The 17,412-nt window shown below is 40.5% G+C and overlaps 1 protein-coding gene and 1 pseudogene across 1 annotated transcript; both read right to left on the bottom strand.

Moving 5' to 3' along the window:
• On the bottom strand, positions 1 to 6,417 carry LOC142398796 (tripartite motif-containing protein 16-like). Its single transcript, XM_075482970.1, has 3 exons — positions 6,360 to 6,417; positions 5,925 to 6,034; positions 1 to 1,446 (listed from the first exon to the last, which is right to left on the bottom strand). The coding sequence occupies exons 1-3, from the start codon at positions 6,415 to 6,417 to the stop codon at positions 1 to 3; spliced, it is 1,614 nt and encodes a 537-aa protein (XP_075339085.1).
• A 1,185-nt stretch (positions 6,418 to 7,602) lies between these two features.
• LOC142398795 (uncharacterized) lies at positions 7,603 to 16,892 on the bottom strand (annotated as a pseudogene).
• Between the last annotated feature and the right edge of the window lie 520 nt (positions 16,893 to 17,412).

The following is a 17,412-nucleotide window of genomic DNA, read 5'->3' as shown; positions in this document are numbered from 1 at the left end:
TTATTTCAATTTACAAAACTCTGCTGAGTCTCCATAATCAATATAAAGCCTGATCCCAGCACAGAGCGGCTGAGTGAATGTGGTCTGGACTCTGTGGAGGAGAGTCATGGTTCCAGAGACGCTGTAGAAGGACAGAATACCTGCTCTGTGATCCAGGTACACTCCCACCCTGGAGGCCCGAGGACCTGAGATGGAGGTTTCTATGTCGTTGTGCCAAAATGAATAACCGCCTGGGTAACAAAATAATGCCCAAGATTTGTCATTATATCCAAATCCACATTCATTCCATCCTCCTGCTCTGCTGATGTTCTTGTATGCGACTGCTACACGAAATCCTCCCCCTCTCATCTCCACCTCCAAGTAACAACGTCCAGTCAGACTCTCTCTGCTCAGGACCTGCCAGCTGTTAGTGAATCTGTCTGGATGATCAGAATAAGACTGATGTTGTTTCATTAATGTCACTTTTCTGTTCCCCTCTGACAGTAACAGCTCTCTGTTTGCTGTGTTTGGATCCAGTGTGATTTCACATGAATATTTTAAGAAGTCAGCTCTGCTCTCTGGTCCTGGTCCTGGTCCTGGTTCTGTTTCTGGTTCTGGTTCTGGTCCTGGTCCTGGTTCTGTTTCTGGTTCTGGTTCTGGTTCTGGTTCTGGTTCTGGTTCTGGTCCTGGTTCTGGTTCTGGTCCTGGTCCTGGTCCTGGTTCAGGTTCTGGTTCTGGTTCTGGTTGTGACAGTAAAACATCCACTTCAGCGACTCTCAGTGAGATGTTGGCCCATTCCTCTCTCAGGATGTCCTGTAGTTTATCTCTGAGCTCTGACACAGCTGCTGTCACATCCTCAAAGTGCCTCAGAGGACGGATCTGGATGCTGGATGAGTGTGTAGCCCCCCTGAGTGCTGCCACTGAGGGGCAGCTGTGCAGAAACTGGCTGTGATCCTCTGTGTGTGAGAGCTGCTGCAGCTCAGCATCTTTCCTCTTCAGCTCAGTGATCTCCTGCTCCAGCTTCTCCTGAAGCTCTTTGACTCGCCTCCCTTCGGCTTCCTGCTGGGATCTGATCTGCTGCTTCACATCAGAGCTTCTTTTCTGGAGGAGACGGATCAGCTGGCTGAAGATCTTCTGGCTGTGCTCCTCTGTTTTATCAGCAGACTGATGGATGGCCTCCAGCTCCTGCTGAAGCAGCTTCACATCTTTCTCTGCGTCCTGGATTCTCTGCTGGATCTGCTGCCGACTCCCCTCCAGCTCTCTCTGCCTCTCAGTCCTTTCTGCTGCAGCTGACACTGTGTCGTGGCCTTTATGTTCCTCCACAGAGCAGAGATAACAGATGCACTTCTGATCGGTACGGCAGAACATCTTCATCACCTCATCGTGAACAGAGCAGATGTTCTCCTGGAGCTTCTTGGAGGGCTCCACCAGCTTGTGTTTCCTTAATGGAGCCACATCATAATGAGGCTGAAGGTGTTTCTCACAGTAAGAGGCCGGACAGGATAAACAGGACTTGATGGCTTTCAGTTTTCTCCCAGAGCAGAAATCACAGGCCACATCTTCAGCTCCAGCATAGCAGTGATCAGCAGGAGCAGCTTGGAGTCCAGTCTTCTTCAGCTGCTCCACTAAATCAGCTAACATGGTGCTTTTCTCCAGGACAGGCCTCGCTGTGAAAGTTTTCCTGCACTGAGGGCAGCTGTGGACTCCCTTCTGATCCTCTCCATCCCAGAAGCCTTTAATACAGCTCATGCAGTAGCTGTGTCCACAGGGAATAGTCACCGGATCCTTCAGCAGATCCAGGCAGATGGAACAGCAGAGGGTTTCTGGGTCCAGCTGAACTCCTTTCTGCGCCATTTCTCCTCTCAGATCAGCGACTGAGCCGTCTGTGTTCCTGCTATAAAGGACTCCTCACAGCTGGCGCTCTGAACACTTTGGACTTTAACGTGTGTCATCAGGCTCTAATCTTTCCAGGAGGAGGAGAAACTTGAGATAATATCCAGTAAGTAATAAAAACTGGGTGGTTTTATTCATCATAAAGACGTAAAAACAGCTCAAAGTCCAACTTATCGAGTTGTTCGGATCTGATTTCAGAGAATAAACTGATGAACTTTCCTGAGATGATTAACAGACATTAAAGGTTTCTGCTGCATGTTTATTGTCTGTTTGGTTCCCTTCACTTTTTAGGCTTCAACGCTAATTTCTCTGTACTTTACCACCTGTTTGAGTCACAGAAAACAATCTTTAGAATGAAAAACTTTATAAAAATGTTGCCTTTAGAGCAACAAGGTTCAGTTGTCAAAGTTAAAAAAGATCAATTACAACAAACTCTAAACTCTTCTCTAAGAAAGATGTCCTTTGTTATTTCTTTCAGAACAACAAGCCTGATGAATCTGTAACAAACTTCTTAATTCTCTCTGCTAAACTCTTCATACACAAACACAGATTTTTTAAAACCAAACCAAGATTTAACGTATTTTCACTAGAATGTAGTTATCTTCTTAAGTTTATTAGACTCATAAAAGACAAAGAGAACAGTTATTATTATTATAATAAGATTTTTAAATCATTATTAATTGTACTGTGTGATAATGATCAGTGTAGATAACAATTTCTCGAATATTTTCAATTCCGTGGCTCAAATACTGATTTTTTTATTTGAAATAAACGTAAATAAAAGAGCTTAAATTAAGTTTTTATTAAATTAAATTTTGTAAAAGATGTTTAAATTTTAATTTAAAAATCAAATTAAATTTTAATTTAGTAAATTAAATTTTGATTTGAGGTTTTTTTTCGGTGTGTCCAAGTCAAATGATCCCTCAGTGATATTCAGAGATTTTATAAAAGTCTTTTAGTTTTATTGATGATTTTTCTGAATTATTGTCTGTTATTTCGTCTGATTTTAACCATTTCATCTTGACCGGGGACTTTAACATTCACATAGATAACATGACGGATGGTAATGCCAAAGAATTTTCTTCTGTGCTGGACATGTTTGGTTTGTGGCAGCATGTAACAGAACCTACCCACCTTCCAGGTCACATTCTGGACCTGGTCATTTCTAAAGGTGTTGATATTTCTTCTGTTGTGGTTATTGATTTGGCCTTGTCTGACCATTTTTGTATTTTATTTGATTTACATATCACTCAGAATGTTCAAACAACCAGCTTCTCAGTTAAGAAGAGGAACATTAATGAGAAAACAAGTGCTCAGTTTAGGGAGGCCATAGCTATGTTACCAACAATCAGCGCAGAGTCGGTTGAAGGAATGCTGGATCATTTTAACTTGAAAATTTTTAATGTAATGGAAGCTGTTGCACCGATAAGAATCAAGAGCACCTTGATCAAACAGAAAACCCCATGGAGAAACACCACTACGGTCAAAAATCTGAAAAGAGAATGCAGGAAAGCTGAACGTAAATGGAGGAAAACAAAGCTTCAGATTCACTATGAGCTATATAAAGAAAGCCTGCGTAGTTATAACAATGAGCTGTGCAAGGCCAGACAGCTGCATTTATCTGAAATGATTAATAAGAATGTCAACAAGTCTTGAACTCTGTTTGCTATGGTTGAAAAACTCACAAATCCTCCTAAACAGACAAACCCAGACCTCCTCTCCACTGAGAAATGCAACGAATTTGCCAACTTTTTTAGCCAAAAAATCAAAACAATTAGACAAAACATTAACGCAACACAGAAAAACAAGAAAACTAATCTGTGTCTAAAAGCTAGAAATAACTCTGACGTTATGTCACAATTTAATATTGTTGATTTAAAAATCCTAGAGGAAACAGTTCGGCATCTGAAATCAACAACTTGTTCTCTGGACATAATACCATCCGACTTTTTAAAAGTGATGAACAACTACAGACCTGTCTCTAATCTCTCTTTTATATCCAAGATTATTGAGAAAGTTGTATTTAACCAGCTCAACGACTTTCTGAATGAAAGTGGAAGTCTTGATAACTTTCAATCAGGCTTCAGACGTCATCACAGCACTGAAACAGCTCTGGTCAAAGTGTTAAACGACATCAGGTTGAACACTGATTCTGGTAATGTTTCAGTCCTGGTTCTGTTGGACCTCAGCGCTGCGTTTGGTACTGTAGATCACAGAATCTGGAAAACTGGGTTGGACTTTCTGGAGCGGTCCTTAACTGGTTCAGGTCCTACTTAGAAGGCCGGAGTTATTTTGTTACAGTTGGCAGCTATGAATCTGAGCGAGTGGCCATGACTTGTGGAGTCCCCCAGGGGTCAATTCTTGGACCTCTTTTGTTTAACTTGTATATGCTCCCTTTGGGTCAGATATTGCAGAACTTTAACATCAATTATCACAGTTATGCAGACGATACACAACTTTATGTTTCTCTGTCACCATGGCGACTGCAGCCCAGCAGACGTACTGTGTCAGTGTCTGGAGGAAGTAAACACCTGGATGAGAGAGAATTTTCTACAATTAAATGAAGACCAACCTGAGATCATTCTGTTTGGGAGCAAAGAGAAGAGGGTCAGCGTTGGTAAATATCTTGAGACTCGGGACCTTACAATCACTGAGCGAGTTGGTAACCTCGGAGTGTTGATAGACTCAGATCTGACTTTCAGCAGCCACATCAAAGCTGTCACCAAGGCAGCTTTTTACCACCTCAGAAACATCAACAGAATTAAAGGTTTCCTCTCCCAGACAGCCCAGGAGAAACTCCTCCATGCATTCATCTCCAGCAGACTCCATCACTGTAACGCTCTTTTAACTGGACTTCCCACAAAGAGCATTAAACATCTGCAGCTCATCCAGAACGCTGCTGCTGGAGTTTTAACCCGGACTAAGAGATCTGAACACATCACAGCAGCTTTAAAATCTTTACTCTGGCTTCCAGTCAGTCACAGAATAGATTTTAAAAGCCTGCTGATGCCCTGAAAAAGTGACTTTTTGGTGAAGTAAACTCTATTAGAGTAACTGTTTGTTAAATGTTCTTGAATATCTAAGTATTATATTTCTGTGATGAATGTTGAAACTCTGTTTTAGTAAGTTTTTCACTGCATATTTGAAAAGCACTATTCCAGATCTGTACTGCATGTACAAAAGTATTGGGACGCCTGCACAATCTGATGCAATTATTTCCAGTCCACAGCTCTGCCAGCATCTGCTTTTGTTAAGCTTCTACATGCTCAGTTTTTATTTACACTGTCAGAAAGGTGATCATTTGACTTTATGTTTATTACTGAAGTTGTGCTGGATGGTGCTGGTCTGCTATTATAGTGCATTATGTTGACAGTGTTCCTAATATTTTGTCCCAATAGTGTATATTGGATGCAGTGTCTGTTCTTTTCATGTCAGTCATGCCAATGTTAAACTTATGGCTGCCCCATAAAAGATTGGGCAATTCAATCCACAATAGTAGTGGATTTACTTTGACTGTTCTTGTTAAACTGTTTAAAATGGAAAATAAACCGTTTAATTGCATTATAATTTAGTTGTCTGATATGTGATAAATATATATTAAATGCATAGAGTATTGGTTCAATTTATTTGGTGACATTTATCAAAAGAATAATGGCGATGATTACCTAATTTTAGTGAGTAATGTAACGTAATGCAACCAAGTAAATTAAAATGTGAAGCACAAGAAAATAATTAAAATCTACTAAGTTACTTCATAACAGCAAATACTACAGATATATAAAATTTACTTAAAATTTTGAGTAAAATTTTGTTCCTGCCTATGAAAAACAAGTAGACTTTACTTAATTTGTTTAAATAAATATAACTTAAAACTTAGATGTAATTAAGTAAATGTTCAAAACTGTTGTGTTTTATGGCAAGTCAAATTTACTTGACATTGCAGCATTAAATATTACTTACATCATTTGAGTGCAAATACTTACAAAGAGTTTTTTAAGTAAATCTTATGAGTTGTTTTTTTTCAGTGTAAAGGAATTACTCCCCCTCCAGACCTCATGCACCCTCCGTTCTGCCACCAAGAACACCCTCCAAGCCCCCAGAACCGAGCTGCGCACTGTGGCCGATCGGACCTGTTCCTCTGCAGCTCCGCGGCCCCGAGCACCTGAGGGCCCCACAGACTGCGGAGGCTTTTAAAGGAGACCTAAAAACTCACCTTTTAAGAACGCTTGCTGCTAAAATACCTTTTATAGGCTCTCCGTTTGAATGTATATTAAAAATGTTCTGGTCTTGTTTTTTCTGCTCTGTAGCACTTTGAGATTGTTAAAATATAAAGCGCATTACAGATTAAATGTATCATTTTTATGATTATTATTATAAATGAGGGATGGATCGAGACTTTTGATCTGCTCAACATGAACTTCCTGCTCACAGAAAGAAAAACAGGAGCATTTTAGATCCAGTTTCTACCTGCTGGAGGCGCTACAGACCAGGATGAAGAGTGTAAAACATTCCCAGCGAGTCCTTTTTGCCTTTTACTGTCTTCATGTTACGCTTCTTTGCTTAAGTGTCTGTTATGTTATTGATCAGGACTCTCTTTTATTTATTTTTTTGTTTTTTTTTGTTTGTTTGGAGTTTTATTTTGTATTTTTTTTGTTTTATTTTGTGTTTGTTTGTTTTATTTTGTTTCATTTTGTTTTTATTTTGTGTTTTATTTTGTGTTTTTTGTTTTCTTTTTTCTTTTTTTTTCTGTTTTTTCTTTTTTTTCTGTTTTATTGTTTGTTTGTTTGATTAAGTTTTTTTCTGTTTTTTGTTTTATTTTGTGTTTTTTGTTTGTTTGTTTTATTTTGTTTCTTTTTGTTTTTTTGTGTTTTTTGTGTTTTTATTCTGTTTTATTATTATTTTTTTTTTGTTTCATTTGTTTTTTTTCTGTTTTTTTCTGTTTTATTTTGTGTTTTTTCTGTTTTATTTAGTAGAAGAAGAGTGTAAAACATTCCCATCAGTCCTTTTTGCCTTTTACTGTCTTCATGCTAAAGCCTGTTAGCTTGTGGCGTCCCTGCTGTTTGTTCTCATCGGTTCTCGTACTGTTTTTATCAGCTGAAGAAAGTGTTTCCACGCTGTTAAAGAAGAAATGTCCAAACAACAGAGCTCCCAGAATAATAACTGATCTTCTGAAGCATGTGGATCAGATCTTTCTGAGTGAGAGACGGAGGAAAGAAAAATCTCTGTTGGACACATTCAAAGAAAACTGGACTCGTTTCTCTGTGATGAAGCTGTTTTATTGAAGAAAGTCGAAAGCACAAATTTCTGACAGTTTCTGAACACCTCAGAACAGACTTCCTCATCTGTCGGTCGGCTCAGAAAACAGCAACAACATTTGATCTCTGGAACAAACCAAAGTCAGCGTAACTCCAGGATTATTTTCCCATTTCCAAAGTGATGAGATGTGAAAAGAGTCTGTGATAAAGGAAGGTCTGCTGATTCCTCTGCTGGGCTCCATGAAGTGGAAGAGAAACAACAACATACAGACACATCAGCACCAGGATCCCACTGATGTTTAGAGCTCAGAGAAGTTTAGATTTTCATGTGGAGAAATATTTCTGTGAGTCAAACTCCTGATCAGCAGTGATATCCTCCATGGCTGCACAGACACAGGAAACAGCAGCAAATAAACAGCAGAACAGCAGAGACATCCCAGCAGCCAGCTGTCAGCAACAAGCTGACTAAACACATTTATTTCACTTTACACAACTCTGCTGAGGCTCCATGAGAATAAAGCCTGATCCCAGCACAGAGCGGCTGAGTGAATGTGGTCTGGACTCTGTGGAGGAGAGTCATGGTTCCAGAGACGCTGTAGAAGGACAGAATACCTGCTCTGTGATCCAGGTACACTCCCACTCTGGAGGCCCGAGGACCTGAGATGGAGGTTCTTATGTTGTTGTGCAAAAATAAATAACCGTCTGGGTAACAATATAATGACCAAGATTTGTCATTACATCCAAATCCACATTCATTCCCCACTTCCTGCTCTGCTGATGTTCTTGTATGCGACTGCTACATTAACTCCTTCTCCTCCCATCTCCACCTCCCAGTAACAACGTCCAGTCAGACTCTCTCTGCTCAGGACCTGAGACCACTCAGTGAATCTGTCTGGATGATCAGAATAAGACTGAAGTTGATTCATTAATGTCACTTTTCTGTTCCCCTCTGACAGTAACAGCTCTCTGTTTGCTGTGTTTGGATCCAGTGTGATTTCACATGAATATTTTAAGAAGTCAGCTCTGCTCTCTGGTTCTGGTTCTGGTTCAGGTTCAGGTTCTGGCTGTGACAGTAAAACATCCCCTTCAGCGACTCTCAGTGAGATGTTGGCCCATTCCTCTCTCAGGATGTCCTGTAGTTTATCTTTGAGCTCTGACACAGCTGCTGTCACATCCTCAAAGTGCCTCAGAGGACGGATCTGGATGCTGGATGAGTGTGTAGCCCCCCTGAGTGCTGCCACTGAGGGGCAGCTGTGCAGAAACTGGCTGTGATCCTCTGTGTGTGAGAGCTGCTGCAGCTCAGCATCTTTCCTCTTCAGCTCAGTGATCTCCTGCTCCAGCTTCTCCTGAAGCTCTTTGACTCGCCTCCCTTCGGCTTCCTGCTGGGATCTGATCTGCTGCTTCACATCAGAGCTTCTTTTCTGGAGGAGACGGATCAGCTGGCTGAAGATCTTCTGGCTGTGCTCCTCTGTTTTATCAGCAGACTGATGGATGGCCTCCAGCTCCTGCTGAAGCAGCTTCACATCTTTCTCTGCGTCCTGGATTCTCTGCTGGATCTGCTGCCGACTCCCCTCCAGCTCTCTCTGCCTCTCAGTCCTTTCTGCTGCAGCTGACACTGTGTCGTGGCCTTTATGTTCCTCCACAGAGCAGAGATAACAGATGCACTTCTGATCGGTACGGCAGAACATCTTCATCACCTCATCGTGAACAGAGCAGATGTTCTCCTGGAGCTTCTTGGAGGGCTCCACCAGCTTGTGTTTCCTTAATGGAGCCACATCATAATGAGGCTGAAGGTGTTTCTCACAGTAAGAGGCCGGACAGGATAAACAGGACTTGATGGCTTTCAGTTTTCTCCCAGAGCAGAAATCACAGGCCACATCTTCAGCTCCAGCATAGCAGTGATCAGCAGGAGCAGCTTGGAGTCCAGTCTTCTTCAGCTGCTCCACTAAATCAGCTAACATGGTGTTTTTCTCCAGGACAGGCCTCGCTGTGAAAGTTTTCCTGCACTGAGGGCAGCTGTGGATTCCCTTCTGATCCTCTCCATCCCAGAAGCCTTTAATACAGCTCATGCAGTAGCTGTGTCCACAGGGAATAGCCACCGGATCCTTCAGCAGGTCCAGGCAGATAGAACAGCAGAGGGTTTCTCGGTGCAGCTGAACTCCTTTCTGAGCCATTTCTCCTCTCAGATCAGCGACTGAGCCGTCTGTGTTCCTGCTATAAAGGACTCCTCACAGCTGGCGCTCTGAACACTTTGGACTTTAACTGGTGTCATCAGGCTCTAATCTTTCCAGGAGGAGGAGAAACTTGAGATAATATCCAGTAAGTAATAAAAACTGGGTGGTTTTATTCATCATAAAGACGTAAAAACAGCTCAAAGTCCAACTTATCGAGTTGTTCGGATCTGATTTCAGAGAATAAACTGATGAACTTTCCTGAGATGATTAACAGACATTAAAGGTTTCTGCTGCATGTTTATTGTCTGTTTGGTTCCCTTCACTTTTTAGGCTTCAACGCTAATTTCTCTGTACTTTACCACCTGTTTGAGTCACAGAAAACAATCTTTAGAATGAAAAACTTTATAAAAATGTTGCCTTTAGATCAACAAGGTTCAGTTGTCAAAATTAAAAAGATAAATTACAACAAACTCTAAACTCTTCTCTAAGAAATATGTCCTTTGTTATTTCTTTCAGAACAACAAGCCTGATGAATCTGTAACAAACTTCTTAATTCTCTCGGCTAAACTCTTCATACACAAACACAGATTTTTTAAAACCAAACCAAGATTTAACGTATTTTTACTAGAATGTAGTTATCTTCTTAAGTTTATTAGACTCATAAAAGACAAAGAGAACAGTTATTATTATTATAATGAGATTTTTAAATCATTATTAATTGTACTGTGTGATAATGATCAGTGTAGATAACAATTTCTCTAATATTTTCAATTCTATGGCTCAAATACTGATTTTTTTCTTTTAAATAAACGTAAATAAAAGAGCTTAAATTAAGTTTTTATTCAATTAAATTTTGTAAAAAATGTTTACATTTTAATTTAAAAATTAAATTAAATTTTAATTTAGTAAATTAAATTTTGATTAGAGGTTTTTTTTCGGTGTGTCCAAGTCAAATGATCCCTCAGTGATATTCAGAGATTTTATCAAAGTCTTTTAGTTTTATTGATGATTTTTCTGAATTATTGTCTGTTATTTCGACTGATTTTAACCATTTTATCTTGACCGGGGACTTTAACATTCACATAGATAATATGACGGATGGTAATGCCAAAGAATTTTCTTCTGTGCTGGACATGTTTGGTTTGTGGCAGCATGTAACAGAACCTACCCACCTTCAAGGTCACATTCTGGACCTGGTCATTTCTAAAGGTGTTGATATTTCTTCTGTTGTTGTTACTGATTTGGCCTTGTCTGACCATTTTTGTATTTTATTTGATTTACATATTACTCAGAATGTTCAAACAACCAGCTTCTCAGCTAAGAAGAGGTACATCAATGAGAAAACAAGTGCTCAGTTTAGGGAGGCCATAGCTATGTTACCAACAATGAGCGCAGAGTCGGTTGAAGGAATGCTGGATCATTTTAACTTGAAAATTTTTAATGTAATGGAAGCTGTTGCACCGATAAGAATCAAGAGCACCTTGATCAAACAGAAAACCCCATGGAGAAACACCACTACGGTCAAAAACCTGAAAAGAGAATGCAGGAAAGCGGAACGTAAATGGAGGAAAACAAAGCTTCAGATTCACTATGAGCTATATAAAGAAAGCCTGCGTAGTTAAAACAATGAGCTGTGCAAGGCCAGACAGCTGCATTTATCTGATATGATTAATAAGAATGTCAACAAGTCTTGAACTCTGTTTGCTATGGTTGAAAAAGTCACAAATCCTCCTAAACAGACAAACCCAGACCTCCTCTCCACTGAGAAATGCAACGAATTTGCCAACTTTTTTAGCCAAAAAATCAAAACAATTAGACAAAACATTAACGCAACACAGAAAAACAAGAAAACTAATCTGTGTCTAAAACCTAGAAATAACTCTGACGTTATGTCACAATTTAATATTGTTAATTTAAAAATCCTAGAGGAAACAGTTCGGCAGCTGAAATCAACAACTTGTTCTCTGGACATAATACCATCCGACTTTTTAAAAGTGATGAACAACTACAGACCTGTCTCTAATCTCTCTTTTATATCTAAGATTATTGAGAAAGTTGTATTTAACCAGCTCAACGACTTTCTGAATGAAAGTGGACATCTTGATAACTTTCAATCAGGCTTCAGACGTCATCACAGCACTGAAACAGCTCTGGTCAAAGTGTTAAACGACATCAGGTTGAACACTGATTCTGGTAATGTTTCAGTCCTGGTCCTGTTGGACCTCAGCGCTGCGTTTGATACTGTAGATCGCAGAATCCTGTTGCACAGGCTGGAAAACTGGGTTGGACTTTCTGGAGCGGTCCTTAACTGGTTCAGGTCCTACTTAGAAGGCCGGAGTTATTTTGTTACAATTGGCAGCTGTGAATCTGAGCGAGTGGCCATGACTTGTGGAGTCCCCCAGGGGTCAATTCTTGGACCTCTTCTGTTTAACTTGTATATGCTCCCTTTGGGTCAGATATTGCAGAACTTTAACATCAATTATCACAGTTATGCAGACGATACACAACTTTATGTGTCTCTGTCACCATGGCGACTGCAGCCCAGCAGACGTACTGTGTCAGTGTCTGGAGGAAGTAAACACCTGGATGAGAGAGAATTTTCTACAATTAAATGAAGACCAACCTGAGATCATTCTGTTTGGTAGCAAAGAGAAGAGGGTCAGCGTTGGTAAATATCTTGAGACTCGGGACCTTACAATCACTGAGCGAGTTGGTAACCTCGGAGTGTTGATAGACTCAGATCTGACTTTCAGCAGCCACATCAAAGCTGTCACCAAGGCAGCTTTTTACCACCTCAGAAACATCAACAGAATTAAAGGTTTCCAGGAGAAACTCCTCCATGCATTCATCTCCAGCAGACTCCATCACTGTAACGCTCTTTTAACTGGACTTCCCACAAAGAGCATTAAATATCTGCAGCTCATCCAGAACGCTGCTGCTGGAGTTTTAACCCGGACTAAGAGATCTGAACACATCACAGCAGCTTTAAAATCTTTACTCTGGCTTCCAGTCAGTCACAGAATAGATTTTAAAAGCCTGCTGATGCCCTGAAAAAAGTGACTTTTTGGTGAAGTAAACTCTATTAGAGTAACTGTTTGTTAAATGTTCTTGAATATCTAAGTATTATATTTCTGTGATGAATGTTGAAACTCTGTTTTAGTAAGTTTTTCACTGCATATTTGAAAAGCACTATTCCAGATCTGTACTGCATGTACAAAAGTATTGGGACGCCTGCACAATCTGATGCAATTATTTCCAGCTCTGCCAGCTTCTGCTTTTGTTTAGCTTCTACATGCTCAGTTTTTATTTACACTGTCAGAAAGGGGATAATTTGACTTTATGTTTATTACTGAAGTTGTGCTGGATGGTGCTGGTCTGCCATTGTAGTGCATTATGTTGACAGTGTTCCTAATATTTTGTCCCAATAGTGTATATTGGATGCAGTGTCTGTTCTTTTCATGTCAGTCATGCCAATGTTAAACTTATGGCTGCCCCATAAAAGATTGGGCAATTCAATCCACAATAGTAGTGGATTTACTTTGACTGTTCTTGTTAAACTGTTTAAAATGGAAAATAAACCGTTTAATTGCATTATAATTTAGTTGTCTGATATGTGATAAATATATATTAAATGCATAGAGTATTGGTTCAATTTATTTGGTGACATTTAACAAAAGAATAATGGCGATGATTACCTAATTTTAGTGAGTAATGTAACGTAATGCAACCAAGTAAATTAAAATGTCAAGCACAAGAAAATAATTAAAATCTACTAAGTTACTTCATAACAGCAAATACTACAGATATATAAAATTTACTTAAAATTTTGAGTAAAATTTTGTTCCTGCCTATGAAAAACAAGTAGACTTTACTTCATTTGTTTAAATAAATATAACTTAAAACTTAGATGTAATTAAGTAAATGTTACTTAATATCTTCAAAACTGTTGTGTTTTATGGCAAGTCAAATTTACTTGATATTGCAGCATTAAATATTACTTACATCATTTGAGTGCAAATACTTACAAAGAGTTTTTTAAGTAAATCTTATGAGTTGTTGTTTTCAGTGTAAGGGAATTACTCCCCCTCCAGACCTCATGCACCCTCCGTTCTGCCACCAAGAACACCCTCCAAGCCTCCAGAACCGAGCTGCGCACTGTGGGCGATCGGGCCTGTTCCTCTGCAGCTCCGCGGCCCCGAGCACCTGAGGGCCCCACAGACTGCGGAGGCTTTTAAAGGAGACCTAAAAACTCACCTTTTTAAGAAAGCTTGCTGCTAAAACACCTTTTATAGGCTCTCCTTTTAAATGGATATTAAAAATGTTCTGGTCTTGTTTTTTCTGCTCTGTAGCACTTTGAGATTGTTAAAATATAAAGCGCATTACAGATAAAATGTATCGTTATTATGATTTTTATTGTAAATGAGGGATGGATCGAGACTTTTGATCTGCTCAACATGAACTTCCTGCTCACAGAAAGAAAAACAGCAGCATTTTAGATCCAGTTTCTACCTGCTGGAGGCGCTACAGACCAGGATGAAGAGTGTAAAACATTCCCAGCGAGTCCTTTTTGCCTTTTACTGTCTTCATGTTACGCTTCTTTGCTAAGTTGTCTGTTATATTATTGATCAGGACTCTCTTTTATTTATTTTTTTTCTGTTTCTTTTTGTTTGTTTTATTTTGTTTCATATTTTTTTGTTCCGTTTTTTTCTGTTTTATTTTGTGTTTTTTTGTTAGTTTGTTTTATCTTGTTTTATTTTGTGTTTTTTCTGTTTTATTTTGTGTTTTACTTTGTGTTTTATTTTTTATTTGTTTTTTTCTTTTGTTTCATTTTGTTTTTTTCTGTTTTTTCTGTTTTATTTTGTGTCTTTTTTGTTTGTTTGTTTTATCTTGTTTTATCTAGTTTTTTTTCTGTTTTTTTTAGTTTTTTTTATTTTGTTTCATATTTTTTTGTTCACTTTTTTTCTGTTTTATTTTGTGTTTTTTTGTTTGTTTGTTTTATCTTGTTTTATTTATGTGTTTTTTCTGTTTTATTTTGTGTTTTACTTTGTGTTTTCTTTTTTATTTGTTTTATTTGTTTTTTTCTTTTGTTTCATTTTGTTTTTTTCTGTTTTATTTTGTAGAAGAAGAGTGTAAAACATTCCCATCAGTCCTTTTTGCCTTTTACTGTCGGCTTTTACTGTGGATCAGATCTTTCTGAGTGAGAGACGGAGGAAAGAAAAATCTCTGTTGGACACATTCAAAGAAAACTGGACTCGTTTCTCTGTGATGAAGCTGTTTTATTCAAGAAAGTCAAAAGGACAAATTTCTGACAGTTTCTGAACACCTCAGAACAGACTTCCTCATCTGTGGGTCGGCTCAGAAAACAGCAACAACATTTGATCTCTGGAACAAACCAAAGTCAGCGTAACTCCAGGATTATTTTCCCATTTCCAAAGTGATGAGATCTGAAAAGAGTCTGTGATAAAGGAAGGTCTGCTGATTCCTCTGCTGGGCTCCATGAAGTGGAAGAGAAACAACAACATACAGACACATCAGCACCAGGATCCCACTGATGTTTAGAGCTCAGAGAAGTTTAGAGTTTCATGTGGAGAAATATTTCTGTGAATCAAACTCCTCATCAGCAGGGATATCCTCCATGGCTGCACAGACACAGGAAACAGCAGCAAATAAACAGCAGAACAGCAGAGACATCCCAGCAACCAGCTGTCAGCAACAAGCTGACTAAACACATTTATTTCACTTTACACAAACTCTGCTGAGGATCCAGAGTCCCAAAGCCAAACTCCAGCACAGAGCGGCTGAGTGAATGTGGTCTGGACTCTGTGGAGGAGAGTCATGGTTCCAGAGACGCTGTAGAAGGACAGAATACCTGCTCTGTGATCCAGGTACACTCCCACTCTGGAGGACTGAGGACCTGAGATGGAGGTTTCTATGTCGTTGTGCCAAAATGAATAACTGTCTGAGGAACAATATAATGACCAAGATTTGTCATTATATCCAAATCCACATTCATTCCCTCTTCCTGCTCTGCTGATGTTCTTGTATGCGACTGCTACACAAACTCTTCCCCCTCTCATCTCCACCTCCCAGTAACAACGTCCAGTCAGACTCTCTCTGCTCAGGACCTGCTGAAATACACTGAATCTGTCTGGATGACGAGAATAAGACTGAGGTCGATCCATTAATGTCACTTTTCTGTTCCCCTCTGACAGTAACAGATATCTGTACGCTGTGTTTGGATCCAGTGTGATTTCACATGAATATTTTAAGAATCCAGCTCTGCTCTCTGGTTGTGGTTCTGGTTCTGGTTCTGGTTCTGGTCCTGGTCCTGGTTCTGGTTCTGGTCCTGGTTCTGACAGTAAAAGATCCACTTCAGCGACTCTCAGTGAGATGTTGGCCCATTCCTCTCTCAGGATGTCCTGTAGTTTATCTCTGAGCTCTGACACAGCTGCTGTCACATCCTCAAAGTGCCTCAGAGGACGGATCTGGATGCTGGATGAGTGTGTAGCCCCCCTGAGTGCTGCCACTGAGGGGCAGCTGTGCAGAAACTGGCTGTGATCCTCTGTGTGTGAGAGCTGCTGCAGCTCAGCATCTTTCCTCTTCAGCTCAGTGATCTCCTGCTCCAGCTTCTCCTGAAGCTCTTTGACTCGACTCCCTTCGGCTTCCTGCTGGGATCTGATCTGCTGCTTCACATCAGAGCTTCTTTTCTGGAGGAGACGGATCAGCTGGCTGAAGATCTTCTGGCTGTGCTCCTCTGTTTTATCAGCAGACTGATGGATGGCCTCCAGCTGCTGCTGAAGCAGCTTCACATCTTTCTCTGCGTCCTGGATTCTCTGCTGGATCTGCTGCCGACTCCCCTCCAGCTCTCTCTGCCTCTCAGTCCTTTCTGCTGCAGCTGACACTGTGTCGTGGCCTTTATGTTCCTCCACAGAGCAGAGATAACAGATGCACTTCTGATCGGTACGGCAGAACATCTTCATCACCTCATCGTGAACAGAGCAGATGTTCTCCTGGAGCTTCTTGGAGGGCTCCACCAGCTTGTGTTTCCTTAATGGAGCCACATCATAATGAGGCTGAAGGTGATTCTCACAGTAAGAGGCCGGACAGGATAAACAGGACTTGATGGCTTTCAGTTTTCTCCCAGAGCAGAAATCACAGGCCACATCTTCAGCTCCAGCATAGCAGTGATCAGCAGGAGCAGCTTGGAGTCCAGTCTTCTTCAGCTGCTCCACTAAATCAGCTAACATGGTGTTTTTCTCCAGGACAGGCCTCGCTGTGAAAGTTTTCCTGCACTGAGGGCAGCTGTGGATTCCCTTCTGATCCTCTCCATCCCAGAAGCCTTTAACACAGCTCATGCAGTAGCTGTGTCCACAGGGAATAGCCACCGGATCCTTCAGCAGATCCAGGCAGATCGAACAGCAGAGGGTTTCTGGGTCCAGCTGAACTCCTTTCTGCGCCATTTCTCCTCTTCACAGTAACTGTCAAATAGTTTCACCTGAACAGAAACGATCTGTGCGCTCTGAAGGGTAACAGATCTCTGCTGATACTCACACAAACCAGGAAATGAGGCTTAACAGCAGCTGCGTGTTGCACCATGTCGCTCACGCCCATCCTTACGCAAAGAGATCTGTGGGCGGGAACAAAGAAATATCTAACAGGGAGGCCGAAGAGCTGGTTTTTACAGAGAGGCAGGGTGTGTTACCGATGATTTACAACACTCCCCAGACATGGTGAAAGACAGATCAGCACAACATAAAGCAGCAACAGTTTAGCTGTTAAACAGGAACAACATGTAGTGCCTCAGCTGTGTTATCGGTGCAGGGTTAGAACGGGAACATTTCTGCTCTCAGGCTGGAAGTAGAACTGGTAGATGTGAGATTTAAGGTTAAACGTTTGAATCATTTGATCATTTCAGGACTGAACCTGACATGTAAAGCAGATTTTATCCTGGCTTTTGTCCCGCCCATGGGGTTTCCTCCATGTTTTTAGTTTGATGTTTTATCATGTTTTAGGTTGTTTCTGTTTTGGCTTTTGAGTTCATGTTTTAGTCCGGTCTTGTATGATTGTATGACACCACATCTGGAGGGAGACCATGGAGCCCTCGTATGGCC

Source organism: Odontesthes bonariensis, chromosome 14 (assembly GCF_027942865.1).
Source record: "Odontesthes bonariensis isolate fOdoBon6 chromosome 14, fOdoBon6.hap1, whole genome shotgun sequence".
Taxonomy (NCBI): Eukaryota; Metazoa; Chordata; class Actinopteri; order Atheriniformes; family Atherinopsidae; genus Odontesthes; species Odontesthes bonariensis.
The sequence above is the reverse complement of the archived record's forward strand: the minus strand, read 5'-3'. Positions and strand labels throughout refer to the sequence as shown.